The 14,625-nt window shown below is 40.3% G+C and overlaps 2 protein-coding genes across 2 annotated transcripts; one reads left to right on the top strand and one right to left on the bottom strand.

Moving 5' to 3' along the window:
- Window positions 1-106: 106 nt before the first annotated feature.
- LOC125894564 (TRAF-interacting protein) lies at window positions 107-5,175 on the bottom strand. Its single transcript, XM_049586054.1, has 16 exons — window positions 5,007-5,175; window positions 4,658-4,776; window positions 4,510-4,567; window positions 4,333-4,416; window positions 4,189-4,228; window positions 3,971-4,098; window positions 3,772-3,866; window positions 3,237-3,350; window positions 3,022-3,109; window positions 2,843-2,932; window positions 2,669-2,757; window positions 2,412-2,567; window positions 1,673-1,718; window positions 1,490-1,594; window positions 1,338-1,388; window positions 107-754 (listed from the first exon to the last, which is right to left on the bottom strand). The coding sequence occupies exons 2-16, from the start codon at window positions 4,753-4,755 to the stop codon at window positions 647-649; spliced, it is 1,350 nt and encodes a 449-aa protein (XP_049442011.1). The 5' UTR covers window positions 4,756-4,776; window positions 5,007-5,175; the 3' UTR covers window positions 107-646.
- Window positions 5,176-5,968: 793 nt separating this feature from the next.
- Window positions 5,969-13,640, top strand: mon1a (MON1 secretory trafficking family member A). Its single transcript, XM_049587614.1, has 6 exons — window positions 5,969-6,201; window positions 6,692-6,840; window positions 10,083-10,466; window positions 10,583-11,348; window positions 11,468-11,615; window positions 12,544-13,640. The coding sequence occupies exons 2-6, from the start codon at window positions 6,720-6,722 to the stop codon at window positions 12,682-12,684; spliced, it is 1,560 nt and encodes a 519-aa protein (XP_049443571.1). The 5' UTR covers window positions 5,969-6,201; window positions 6,692-6,719; the 3' UTR covers window positions 12,685-13,640.
- Window positions 13,641-14,625: the final 985 nt, after the last annotated feature.

The following is a 14,625-nucleotide window of genomic DNA, read 5'->3' as shown; positions in this document are numbered from 1 at the left end:
TGCCCTCTGCAGGAAAGCACATCTCAGTGAAATGTTTGTGAATAAAAAAAAAAAAAAAAAAACAGCCAAGAGGGAATTGTTTGTAGACCCCACACAAACCTTAATAAAAAAAAATATTGTTTATTATCTGAGTTGATTTACATCTGGCAGGACCAGTGAAACTAAAAATACCTAAAGTATATCGACATGTTGGTGTTTCAGGTTTTAAATAAGTGTGAAAAATAACTGATTATTTTTCGGAGTAGAGAAAAGATGCATCAGTGATAACCAATGACATTATACAGAGCACTGACATTTGGTTGGTCCGCAAATAAGTCAGTTTGCCTCACACACATACACACCCACATATCAACAACAAGAAAAGGCTCTAATGCAGAGGCTGGTCCGGACACAATCTCCACATACAAGTTCAAGTCATCACACAAAAATGTACAGCAGCTTTGCTGATGTCACCAAAAGCTCAGTATCCGTCGTCAGGTGCAGGATCCGTTACTGCTTTTAAATAAGTTCAATCAGAGAGTCCTGTTTGGTGCTGAGTGGCAGAACCGCTGCCAGACTGGTTCTGTGTGCCAGAGCAGCACAAACACGCTACATCACACAGAATCCTGACCTTAGACTCCACATCCAGGGAAGGACAGGTTAACATTTACTCGAGGAAGCTGTCCAGAGTCAGGCAAGTTGTAATCTTGGGTTGAGGCCTGGTTACCTTTTTCCTTTTAGCTTTCATCAGCGGGCGAATCTCTGATAAAGGAGACTGCAGTGGAGCACTTGGTTAAGGAATGTAGTTCACACACTGATTTGTTATCTGTCCTAATCATTTCCTGGTATGTATATTTGCCAATGAGTTTTCAATTCTTCCATGGATATTCATCTAAAAATGTCCCCAAAACACAACACTGACATAATATCACTTTATAAAGTTGTTATGGGAAACATGTTAGCAACATAAGCCAGGTTTATGGCCATCTGATGAATGCGCTTAAAGTCCAATATGTAAACTCTGGTTTGATCTCCACCAACCCATGAGAAATATATCTGGCTCTTAAGCTGCTAAATGCTCCACTATAGAATGTTCACACCTGTGTCTGTCTGCTGTTATAAGCAGGGCAGGTTACATTAAAAAAATCTTAGTGCAGCTTTAATTTATTTGAATATTGCAATACACCTTAAACAAGCTGCTTTGATTTGTTTGGGATAACATTCTACCAAAAGTAAGCATCGACATGGCCAAGATAAATAGTTTTAACACCCAACTACTAAACACCTCGCCATCAACAATCAGACGAACTCATTCAAATCAAGTAACACTCATACATTCCACATGACAAAAAGGATACAGGTTGGATGAATTTAGTACGTCCTCCTAAACCATCATAACCAGATCTTACCTGAAACAAGAAATGTTTTTTTAAATAAAAAACTTAAAATAACTAAACAACACACTGAAACTTTCCACCTGAAATGCAGGAAATGGTTGTGTTGTACGTACAGCGCCAATCTTCCTCTGAGGGTCCAACATGCTACCGAGAGTCTTCTTTCTGAAGAGAAGGGAGTTCCTCAAAAAAGGATCCATAGATACGTCCTCATCTCGAGCCTGAGGTAAGAAAAATATAGTGAGATATGTGCAACTGATTTTAAAACAGACCTTGCTGAGAGACATTTACAAACCTACCTTGCTTAGAGATGATTTTTTCTCAGTGTGTTTGGGCACAGATGATCTGAAAAATAAAGCATTAACATAACATTAAGGCATTTCTATTATATAATTAGTTCACAAAAACACAGATTGCAAAACACTATATTTTGAACACATGCAGGACTCATAAAAGTGGTTGGCAGACTGGCAACCGAGCATCATCTGGTTGCTGAAATTGAACATATGGTTGCCATTTTTAGTCACCTTATATTTTGAGTAATAGAAACTATGCAGTTGTACATCAGCTTAATAATAAAAATTGGACATAAATAATTATTTAAAAACTATTGAAGAAACTGAACAAAATTCTGTGTAGTGTCTGTTTCATCTGATACTAAACAGAATTTGAATCCTAAGTGTTATTAGTGAACATGTCCACCCTCAATCCCTGGTATATAAAATCACAGTAGATGCACATGTGAGTAAATTAACATGTAGCGTTGTCTGATTGAGGTTCCAGCTGTTACAGCAATATTTAAATATCAGTTATGTAACTAATATTGAAAATTTATTTATTTTTACATGCATGTTTTGTTGTTTACTGTCTATCTCTTTTATGTGTTAAAAAGTGGTTGCCAGAGGCCAAGAACTGGTTGCCAATTTCTCAAATTGGTAGCCAATGGCAACCGTCACTGTCAAGCCCTGACATGGCTCACACATCTTCCTCAGAACAGATCAACACACACATTTCCACAATGAGCTATATCAAACGTACGCTGGTGGATCGAGCCGCATCTTCTTTGACTTAAAATGTGTTGGTTTCTTGGCCACATCATCTGGCGTAGTGACGTCGTAAGTCAGGTTGAGGTCAATGTCCTCGCTGTCTGCAGGCTGGTGGAAGTGAGGCTGCTTCAGCTCCATTGGGGCCGGGCTGAAAGATAAGCGCAGAAACCTCATTGGTAAATCACACATGGTTTAAGATTAGACAAGTGAAAGCTGTAGAGATTTCAGTCCAGCAGTGTGGTGACACACCTTTCAAAGACAAGTCGACTGAGAGCTTCATTTGTCCGCGTTGGGGTGCTCAGAGTCCTCTGAAGAAACTCCATTTTCTTTTTCAGACTCTTTGGATAGACACACATACAGGAATCAAAACCATGACTTACTCTGATAATGGAAATAAAAGCAGATTTGTTGGATTTGTCTTACAGAGATCTCTTTGTCAGCACTGGCCAGATCGTTCTGCAGAGACTTCATGTCCTCTTTGGTTTGATTCACCTCCACTGTGGCTTTGTGTAACTAAAATGGCAAATAAAACCTTTAATACAGAGATTCCATGATCAAGAATGGATTCATCTGGTTGTGGTGACCTGCTAGGATAAAGTTACCTTGTTGTTTGAGGAGAGCACTTCTCTCTTCAGCTTCTCACACATGTCATTTGAAGACTTCAGGCTTCCTTTCAGATTATCATACTCTCTAAATCAGGAAAGGGATGAATAAAGGTGAGTGTATAGTCAGTGACGACTGGGAAGCTGCATTCATTAGGACCAAAGCTCTAAAATAATGCTGTTTGAAAATGATCCCTCATTGTGATCCTTCTTACTTTTTGAGCGAGATACAATAGATGGAGAGCTGCTCCACCGCCGCCTGGCTGACACCCATATCTGTGATCATGGACTCCACCTCTGCTCTCTGGCCCTGCAACAACACATCCAGGCTGGGGCCAAACCAGTAGTATTAGTGCACAGCATGACTATTTCATCAACAATGATAAAAGACTATGCAAAGCTTTTAGATATTTTAAAATACCATCATACAAAACTCAATCTTAAGAATTCTGATTGTCCTGTTATCATTATTGTGATATATAAACTTAAATACCTTGTATATGTATATGTGTAAAACTTAGTATCTTCAAATTACTCATAATGACTTTTTCAGCGATCCAATCACCCCTAATTTAATTTCTATAAGTTTAAGTTCATAGACATACCCAAAACAGCATCATACTATAAATACTGAGATATTCAAGACCATCAAAAAATGTTTACACACTTGCAGAACAGTCAATATTGTGATTAATAAAGTGGCACCCTATCAGAAGCCTAATGTGACAGTACTTATCTGAATGCAGATACCTTTCAAATGTTTTCATCTTGGTCCTGAGTCTCCGGGCTTCCTCCTTGGCAGCCTGAGTTTCATTCTGTTGTGTCTCCAGGTATGTCATCTGTTTCTGTCACAAATAATTACACAAATAAACAAAAAGGTATTGCAGGGACATTTTGGGGTATGAGTCAGTACAGAATATGGGTTTAAACAACAGATCAGACGGCTTACTCTGAGGGCAGAACACAGCATCTCCTTTTCCATGATCTCTTTCCGAACACAGTCCAGATCTCTCCTCTGCTTGTCCACAGTGTCCTTCAAACCGTCCACCATCTTCTGTCTGTCCCGCCAGTCTTGCTCTACAAATTAATCAGACAGATGATGAGCTTGTGCTGTCTACTTTCAACACTCAAAGCATCACTGAATCATAACATAGCTAGGGGTCTTACCTTTAGAGCTTAAAAGCGCCCTCATTCGATCAAGCTCATTCTGAGAAACAGAAACACACACAAAAAATATGACTCTGTAATTCAAATGTAGATGATGTAATGACAAGGACTACCAAGCAAAAGGTTCCCTTATATGCTTGGTACCTGCAGGCTTTCAGGGTCCGCTGTGCACTCATCCTCTCCACCAATGTCAAAGAACAGCTTGCTGATGATGTGTCTGGTGCTGACCTACACACAAAGCACAACAGAATTTAAGTTTTTCCTCTGTTTGGCAGGTTAGTTTGGCAGTTTGGTGGCATCTGGAGGTGTGAAGTACTGTACCTGTTTTCTGCACTGTGGACAGGTTTTTGTGGGTGCTGTCTGAAACCACTGGAGAAGACTGAGAAGAGACGTGAACGGTAACAATTAGCCACTTAAAACGTGTCATTAAACGTGGATGTTTAAGATTTAACTTGCAATATCAGGTTACCATTCATAGTGGAAAGTGTGTCCGCAGTGGATAGCAGCAACATCTCTAGAGTGATCGAAGAAGTCGGAGCAAATGGTGCAGTATGCTCGGATAGGCATCTTGCTGTCACAAGGATTACCCTGTTATGAAGAGTGTAGAAAAACATATTACTTAACTTACAAACAGTGTCCTGCTTTCCTTCAGCATAACCGTGATCGTGTGTGCAAAAACTGCTTGTCTGAAGCTGCAATGCTAGCTGTTATCAGCTAACATTGACACGTTACTGGCCCTGCACTCGTAACATGTCGCTAGGCTAACACCAGTTAGCTCTGTTGACGTTAGCTGCCTTATTAACAGTTACCATACTTACAAAATGAAGACGTTAAGTTACTGCGACGTCCTTCGTAACGAAACCAAGCATCCTAAACTTATGGGGAATGTGACATTTTAGTCAAGTTATAACTTAGTGACTATCAGACCCCTTTTATTGACGTTAGCTGCTGGTGCGGTTATCATTAACTAACACACACACAGACACACACACACACACACACAATGGTCCTTCCGTTTCCCCGCTGAACGTTCAAACACAAGCCCCGCCCCCTATGCTGCATTCAAGTGCTGCTCGTATACTTGCCATATTTTTAGAAGGGTAAATGTAGTAGTTGTACACCATATTTCTAGTGTTTATAAATGACCTTGCGAGGTATTTTACTACAATTAACTTTGCACAAAGTGAAAACAGAGCGTTCAGTTTAAAACCATGTATATATATTTACCAGAAAAGCTAAAATTCAACGGGGCCAAACAGATAAACTCCCTCCCCATTTATTTGCATTACATATTTTTCTTTTTCCATCCATATCTCTCACACTCACTACGAAACGCATATAGGAATATAGATAAATGCTTTTTACGTCAATGAAAATTTGTGCAATTGATACATATAATATTTTCAGACCAAAGAAAACTGATGTTCCAGGTGTAAACCATACCAATCTCTCTGAGATAAATGGTGTAAGAGGATATTCTGTACTCTCATTGGCTGAGGCAGCTTTGCATCGGAGGAAATGACTTTGTGACAACAGAGTTCTTAGAAACTTTTTATTAAAGGCACGTTTTTCTACCTCACTAAGAAAAAATATATAATATCAAGAGATATGATGTAGAAGATATAGAGCGTCTTTTTAAGTGTCTTAATAATTAGTAAGGGCAGTTCCTTGATGTCCGAAGTACAGTGAATTCACCATCAAGATCAAATATGGACCTCACGTGAACTACGTAACAGCACAAACTACATAATGCAATAATTCATCAAGAAGCTAACACACTGATTCACAGACATTTCAAAAATTAAATTAGTTTTGTTCAAAACAAATCGGCCTGTTCACTGCTCCACAGCGATTCTCCGGAGGAGAACTTCATATCCCACAATTCCTACTTCCGTAACTAGCAGGGCATGTTGACTAGCAAGAAAAAGTCTCTGATTGTTCGCTGGTTGCAGTAAATGTGACAAGCGAGTTGTGGAGCACAACATCAAACGCAGACAGCTCCGGAAATGAAAGGTAATAATTTGGGAATAACGGAACGGGTCACGAGAGCTCTTTGTCAGGATGAAGGCGGTAAACCAAACCCAGCTAGCTTTAGATACTGTTGGTTATCTGCTAAAGTTAGCCATCGAAGTGACAGTTAGCCTCTAAAGTTCTTCATCAGCATATCAGGCGTTTCTCTCACACTGAGGGGTGTGAAACAAGGACAGACCTATGACTCATATTAAAGGAGGGTGTAAACACGAAGGAGAAATGTTTGTCTGTTATTTTGTCTTCCAGTCTAGCACGGCACGAGCCATTGCTTGTAGTAACATGATTGATACTCAGCTCTGACGTCAGAAACTATGAAGGTTAAAGTCAGACCATAAAATTTTAATGACTCGCGCATTGGTGGTCATGTCATAATAATAACACATTGTAACCAGCTTGATCTTAAACCATAGGTTCAATCACGAAGCTGTTGACCTTTGATCCTATATCTCTGTCTCTCTGTCTGTCCTGCCAGGTGTGTGTCCCTGCCATAAGTAGCAGTGATGGATGGAGAAGCCCAGAGGCCGACTGTGTCATGGGAGAATACCCTGGCTCCTGGGGACCACCTTCGAACAGACAGGGCGGAAAGCCCCACACCAGGTCTGGTGGAGGGAACTGAACCAGGTGAGGCTGGTCCACATTCAGTCAGACACACCTACAGTGAAGTTTCATATAAATCTTGATCATCTGAACTATGTCAGAGGGGTCAACTGTGTGGTGTGTGAACTGTTTACAACCTGATGTAATGCTTTTACTTGAAGCAACATGTCTCAGCAATTAGCCACTATCAGTGAGACTGTTGTCTGCCGTTTGCTTTCTCATAAAACTGTAGGCCTGCCCAGAAATCTTTAGGCTTGGATAAGAGGATGAATGAATTTAATGAAAAATCTTGCAAGTCTCATTTATCAAGCCACATGCTCAGTGCTTCCAAACACATGTATTTTCACTAAAATCATACTATTTAACCGATAGGGAAACATTTCCATGTCTTATTTAAAGCCAGACTCTACTACTAAGGTTTTTAAGTGAAATACATGTGTTTGGAAGTTCTGAGCAAAGGACCAGATAAATGAGACTTGGATTATACTGCATAAGGTACGTGAGAGTTTGTAAATGAATGTTAAGATATAGTTTCATCGCTGTTGAACGTGGTCACCAATCTATCAACAAATAAATATGTTCGCCATTTTTCGTGAAGACATGCGAGAAGGTTTTCTTTGTGAATTCAAGGTAACATGTCGTGTATAATGGAGTTCCAAAGGTCATTTAGTCGGTGAATTTTTCCTCTAAAGAAGCTCTATATGACATTCACGAATACAGCAGCAAACAACTGCCTGCATTTGCTATGTAAAGATTTAGTGGAGTAATGGTGGCCTGAGCAGAAAATTATGTCATGCTCCCTCTGCATGTTGTAGTCTGAGCTTCTCCAATCGCATATGCATTTGTAGTGCATGTGAGAACAAATGTGTGTATCTCACTGACTAGGTAATCAGTACCACTCTGCACTGCTCTCATACAGTGGTTACCGCTGATATCGGGGTGGCGTTGTTGCTACGGCTGGGTATCGCCACGGATTTCCTGAATCGATTCAATTTTGATTCACAAGGTCCTGATTCGATTTGATTCTATATCGATTAAATTAGGGATGTTTTGGTCGCAATACCAATTTTTGCTAGAATGTAAAAGAGAGTCTCAGAGAGCCTGTACTGTAAATTTTCCAAGGAATTATTAAAAAAAAGAATAAATACACAACAGGATTAAAACTTGGTATTTTTTAACTGTTGTATTTGTGTTATTTCTAGAGCAGCAACAGTAATATTAAAACAGCAAAGTCACAATATAAGCTTAATATCTTACTCGTTGCAGAAGTGTAGTGTCCACCTTCTGGTTTCCCCCTTGTTAACACCTTAAGCTCTGTCAGCACTGTTGCCATTGTTGGCAGTGTTTGCGCTGTTAGCACCATTAGCTGCTAACGGCCCCACAGCCACCTCTATGTTGAGAGCTGTGTGCAGACTAACTGGATCGCAAACATGCTCTGAATTTCATATAGAGTTCCTTTATGTGTCATCCAATCCCCCACGGGATTATATTACAAAACATCAAAAATGTTTACATATACACGAGTGTAATGTTTACAGTACACCAGTGCTCCTTATACAAAGAGACAACTTCCATTTGAGCTGGTCATGCATCACTCTATGGATAAGCAGTCATTTGTCGTTTGGCATTTGGATATTCTGATCATGATTGCTGCTTAGTTCCGCCATGTTTTTGAAAAATAAAAACAGAAAAAGTTTGCAGCACACTGTGCCTGCAATAATACTGATTTTTAATGGATACATAATTGCATGACAAAAACACATGCAAAGCATGACAGTAATACTTTGGCAACACTTGGGTACAGGCAAAGTTCTCCATTTGACATTGTTATTATCATGCAATCTTATGGGAAGGACTGTGTGTGTGTGTGTGTGTGTGTGTGTGTGTGTGTGTGTGTGTGTGTGTGTGTGTGTGTGCGAGAGAGCATGAATGTGCACATCCTGTTGTGCAAAAAAATGTTGAACTTTATGATCACAGTTATGTGTCTTTTGTAATCTTCACGCCACATTGCTGGCTGTTTGAGGGGAATGCTTTCGTAAGAAAAGATGACAACGACTGCATTGACAGAAGCTCCAGAACACCATTAGTTTTGGGCTCTCTTAGAGTACACTGTAATATGAATCATACTCTGTCTATTTTTTTTTTTTTTTTTTGCAATAACTTAAACACATTATGAATACCATGCCATACCAACAGCATAAGACATTTACTGTGACAGGTGTCTCCTGACTGACTATTAAAAAAGTGTCATGGTAAAAGCATGTCAGCAGCAGGTCACATCCAGCTTGAACAAATCCAACTCTGACAGGAGAAATTATGTAACTTTTCCTGGATTTTCTCTACTGACTCTTGAGATAAACATGACATTTTTGCAGTTGATCTCACTGACTCATTATCAGTCTTTTCCTATTCTTCTCCTACTTTCTCATTCTCTAAATCCAATGAGCTGTGACCAGGGTTTATTCATTCCTCTTATTGTGGTTGCTCTGAAAAGAGGGTCTAAAGTAGCACAATACTTCTTTTGTTGTTAAGAAATATTTCTTAATAAACCAAATAATACATCTTTTGAGGCTTTTACAGGACTGGGGTAATATTAGTCAGTGTTCAAAAATATTTTTTCCTTGTGGGAAGTTTTTCTTTTTCTTTTTTTCTTCGTCAGTAAAAGGATATCTTACAAACTGACATGCCATAACATAAACATTCGATCTCTGTATCATGTGCCAGCTTTTTCTGCCAACTTTTTGGTCAACATTAGCCCCTTTTTGGACCGTCTCACCGACTGTGGGAAACAGTCCTGAATTGTTCCCATCGAAAATCTCAGGAAAGCAGTTGTGCACTTGGGGGGGGAGGGGGGGGGGGTTAATTAGATGTAAATCTGGCCGATCATACATTTAGTCTTCATCCTTGAAGTCTTTTCTCCTATAAACTAGAAAAGTATTGTTTAAAAACACTTACAATAGAGGAGAAATCTCATCTTCTGTTCTCAAATAATATAGGAAATATACTTTTGTATTTTTTACTTTTACAAGAGAAAAGTCTTAAAGGATGAGGACTGAGTGGTTAGTACAACAGGTGTGTGTCTGGTTAACCGCCCCACCTCTGTTAAATGGCAGTACACAACCACTTCCTGGAGCATGTCAGTGGGAACCATCGGGGACTGTCACCCAGGCTGTTTATTATCTTAAAGGCTTACGTGTTTATTCCTCAACCTTCCATATGTTGTACCGACAAACACTTGACAACCATTTATCATTACATTAACGCAGGTGCCGGTCAGAAGAGTGCTATGTTCGTCCATGCACAGTCTTTCGAGGATCTGACCGCTGAGGCTGAAGAAGAGGTTCACAGAGAGGCTGAACTAGACAAATCGGAAGACTGTGCAGAGGAACTCAAAGTGCTGGTGGGAGAGAAAACCATACAGGAGCAGCACAACAATGACATAACATCAGAGAGTAGGGCTAAGGAGGAGGACGTGTGCAGTGAGGCATGGAGGAGCCACAAAAAACACGTGTTTGTGCTGAGCGAGGCTGGAAAGCCAATCTACACCCGCTACGGCACGGAGGAGGCTCTGTCCAGCACCATGGGGGTGATGATGGCACTTGTATCAGTCCTTGAGGCCGACAAGAACATCATTCGTTCCATTCATGCAGGTAAGATTATATTTTGGTTCAAGGATATGGTTCATAGTTTCAAATAAATGGGTTAAAAGTGCATTTCATGAACTTTGTTGAGTCTGTATTAACTGTGTGAACATTTTGTGTGTCAGATGGCTGTAAAGTGGTTTTCCTCACCAAGAGCCCTCTGGTCCTGGTGGGTGTGTCTCGAACCTGTCAGACAGACAAGGAGCTGCTGCGGGAGCTGCAGTACATCTACTACCAGATCGTCAGCCTGCTTACCCTCACCCAGCTCAACCACATCTTCCAGCACAAGCAGAACTACGACCTGCGCCGCCTGTTGGCTGGCTCTGAGTACCTTACTGACAACCTGCTGCATCGGCTGGACCGAGACCCCGGCCTGCTGCTGAGCGCTGTCACCTGCCTGCCTCTGGCCAGCTCTGCCAGGGACGTGGTGTCATCAAGCCTGCAGGCCGCCAAATCCAAAAGCCTGGTGTTCTCCATCCTGGTGGCGGGTGACCGCCTGGTTACTCTGGTGAGGAAAAAGGACCAGTTCCTGCACCACATAGACTTGCACCTGGTCTTCAACCTCGTCGGCTCTTCCTCGTCCTTTCGCGAAGGTGAAGGCTGGACGCCTATCTGTCTGCCAAAGTTCAACACTGCAGGATTTTTCCATGCTCACATTTCTTACTTGGAGCATGCGTCTGATGTCTGCCTCATCCTGGTCTCAACTGACCGAGAGGACTTTTTTAACATGTCTGACTGCAAGCAACGCTTCATGGAGAGGTTGAGCAAGCGCAGTGCCTACCAGGCTCTGAAAGAGGCACTTAAAAGTCCCAGCTATTCTGTGGACCAGGTCGGCATCCCGGAGCTCAGGCACTTCCTCTACAAATCAAAGAGCTCAGGGCTGTACACCAGGTGGGCAGGACGTCTGCAGGAGTTATACTTTCGTCAATTTTATGTCTCAAACACGCCAAATTCTTGGCATCTCTCTGAGTGTAAATCTTAAGAAAATACTCTCATTTCCTTTCCTCCAGTCCAGAGTTTCCTGAGGTGTACAAGTCTGATGAAGAGCAGGAAAGGGTGATGGGATTGTACCAGGACCTCCACAGCTGCTTGCATCATCCAACCAGACCTCTCCGCACCTTCTACCGCTGCAGCGAAACTGAAAACCTGCTGGCATGGGTAAGCCTTGCACTGTGAGATGAGATGCTTGTAGTCTTCCACTGTATTTTTTTTTCCACAATTGCTCTGGCTCAGTTTTCACAACAGAGTTTGTTTCACACAGCGTGAAACAAGGAAATGCATTAACTACTAAGTTAACCATGCACACAACTGGGACATGCCACTTCTTCATAACATTATGCCCTGAACTTTGACCCCCTTGCTCATCTATCAGTTTCCTTCTAGATAAAACAAAACAGCATTTGCTGACCTTGCTTGAGACGGAGCTCTACCCAAGAGCTCTGGTATTGTTACTTAGCTGTATGCAGTTTTTCCTTATCATCCTAAGGACAGAGGGATGTCGTATGCTGTAAAGCCCTCTGAGGCAAATTGTGATTTGTGATATTGGGCTTTATAAATAAAATTGATTGATTGATTGATTGATTGATTGATTGATCTTTTGTTGCACAGAGGATTGTGGGTCACAATAGACAGAAAAGCATGCTGGCTTGTGTATTGCAAAACACGACCAGGTGCAGTAGAACATCCTGGTATATTTGGCATACTGTATCTGACATTATATGTATTGGGACATACTATCTTATACTACTATCATACAATCTTTTTCTAGCATACTAAGTAGTACGGTAGTATGGGTTAGGGAATGCACAGCTTATCACTGAGCAGAAGGAAGCATGCATATCCTGCTAGCTCACTGCCTTGTCACAAGCACAAGTAGATGCACACTTCCCGTCTGCATGGCGATTCATGTAGATTGGTAGAATGGTGATGTAAAAGGACAGCTTTTTTTGTTTAAAGCGAGTCAATTTGGCTCCTCGCTTTAAGAGTTTTATATATCAAACTGAGCCAAAGCAAACTGAAAGTACTGAACTACTCATTTAGAAGACCAAGTCACACCCTTCAAACTGCTCTACCTTCTTCCCTGCAGGTGACAAGTGGCTTTGAGCTCTACCTCTGCTTCAGTCCGCTGGGGACCAAGGCTATGGCTGTGTCTGCTGTCAACAAACTGCTGAAGTGGATCAGGAAGGAGGAGGATCGCCTCTTCATCCTGAGTCCTCTCACATACTGAGCCCTCGCTGCCGGCTGACCTCCTGAAACAAAAAGCATCACCCTGAACCTCCACTGGTCTGGTGCTAACAACATCTGCAGATGATGCAGTTCAGTGTTCACGAATGATTGTCCCCCTTTGCTTCCAGGTTGCTCTGATCTAATTGACAGATATGCGATGATGGAGATTGTGCTATAAAGGTATGTTAAAACTATATTTTATCTGGCTAGACTTTTATAAATTTGGATAACAGCAACAGATGATAGTAGCATCAGCACCATCAATGACACAATAACAACATGAGCGGTGGTGTTTGTATGCAGCTGAAGTTGTTTCATAAATGATTATTTTACTGTAACAGACCTATTATGCCTCTGAGAATATGAAAAATACTGTCTTTGTTTTTATAGATGCTCAGTTCTTAAGAATCAAGAATAAAATTTGAATTAAAAACTGGAATTTTTGAGGACGTGCAGTAGAATGTATTCTCATTTCAACATATGGGTTAACCACATTCCTGTTGTGTTTTATCTTTACACGATGACCAATAACTGTAAGAACCATTATCATTTTACCTCGATGCACTTTCTTTATGCAAAACGCACTCCAAAAGAAATGTGTTCATGGGTATGTTTACTGCTGTGATTTGTTTATGTTTACATGTTTTGTTTATATCAATGTAAAGGAATCTTAATTTCAGTCCATTAATCTTCCAGTGTCCATTAGAATTTTCCTCAATTTGCCTTAACATGCATATTAATCAAGAAAAGTATTGTATGAGATTTTACCTGCTTGTGTCTAATCATGAAGGTTCACTGTATTTCACGGGATCCTGCTTTGCTTCGGGAATCCAAAGTTGCCATGTCTGCCTCCACTAATCATGCCTTAACTAATGGTCTTTGTACAAAGCCAGTGTGGCTGCTGCACAATTCCATAATTATTAGATAGAAATAAAATTATGGCTGATAATAAAACAGACTCCCTATTAGATTCTGTCTTGTTTGCCTGTGACCTTTGTGTTTCTTGCTTTTTTAAGTGAGCTAAGAATCAGTGGTGGAAGATGTGCTCATACCTCTAACTTAAGTGAGTTACTTAAGTACAAGGTACGATATGGTAAAAGTTACTTAAAGTTAACTTCAAGTAGCAGTTTTGCTCTGTAAAGATACTCAGTTACATATAAAAGTCTCATTCAAAAAGTACAAAAGTATTAATAGTAACAAGTGCTTGTCAGGCAGATTGGTCTCCTAAAGTTAAAGTACTTGATCATATGTATTATTGGAATAGTGATACTGATTCTTTTACACATAAGCAGCATTTCAATGTTACAGTTACTGGAGCACAATTTAAAAACTTGGTATACTATTTGGATAGTTTAATCTGTGGCACAGTATCATATTTTATAAATCGATCATATGTTTTGTTATTAAACTCTTATTTTGTAAAGTAACTAGTAACTGCAGCTGTCAAACATAGTGAGGTAAACAATACAGTGGTTCTCTCTGATATGTAGTGGAGCAGAAGTATAAATTTCACAATTAAGCTCTAAATTGTACTTAAGTAAATGTACGTATTTCCACTTACAACCTTTTTTTTTTTTTTTAAAAGAACCCCACTGTTGTCCCAGTATAAATGATGCAATTATTTTTTTACCCTTTACTATTATTATTTATCTGTTTTTATTTTTATTTGGTAGGGACAGTACAATTCAGCATAGTTCCACTACAGACTAGAGTATGGTACTGATGTGTTACACAGAGGGTTTATAGCTAATTTTCAACTCTTTTCCCTATTGGGCTTTTACATGTAGACCTAAAACACAAACATCATACAAACACAATACACTATAAACACAGAAGGCACAACCACAATCCACATTCAGCACATATAACACATGCATCACCAGAGTATAATTGTGCTTCTCAAACTGTACCGTCCCAACAGGCCCCGCAGGTCTGCCAGTCT

Source organism: Epinephelus fuscoguttatus, linkage group LG1, assembly GCF_011397635.1.
Source record: "Epinephelus fuscoguttatus linkage group LG1, E.fuscoguttatus.final_Chr_v1".
NCBI classification, from domain to species: domain Eukaryota; kingdom Metazoa; phylum Chordata; class Actinopteri; order Perciformes; family Serranidae; genus Epinephelus; species Epinephelus fuscoguttatus.
The sequence above is the reverse complement of the archived record's forward strand: the minus strand, read 5'-3'. Positions and strand labels throughout refer to the sequence as shown.

Excerpts from the sequence above, each read along its gene's own strand:
- mon1a (XM_049587614.1), top strand. The coding sequence starts at position 6,720 with ATGGATGGAGAAGCCCAGAGGCCGACTGTGTCATGGGAGAATACCCTG. Across the intron at positions 11,349-11,467 it reads AGCTCAGGGCTGTACACCAG|TCCAGAGTTTCCTGAGGTGT; the intron begins GTGGGCAGGACG and ends CCTTTCCTCCAG. Across the intron at positions 11,616-12,543 it reads CTGAAAACCTGCTGGCATGG|GTGACAAGTGGCTTTGAGCT; the intron begins GTAAGCCTTGCA and ends TCTTCCCTGCAG.
- LOC125894564 (XM_049586054.1), bottom strand. The coding sequence starts at position 4,755 with ATGCCTATCCGAGCATACTGCACCATTTGCTCCGACTTCTTCGATCAC. Across the intron at positions 2,933-3,021 it reads TGCTCTCCTCAAACAACAAG|TTACACAAAGCCACAGTGGA; the intron begins GTAACTTTATCC and ends TTGCCATTTTAG. Across the intron at positions 755-1,337 it reads GTACTAAATTCATCCAACCT|TCTCCTTTATCAGAGATTCG; the intron begins GTATCCTTTTTG and ends GCTCCACTGCAG.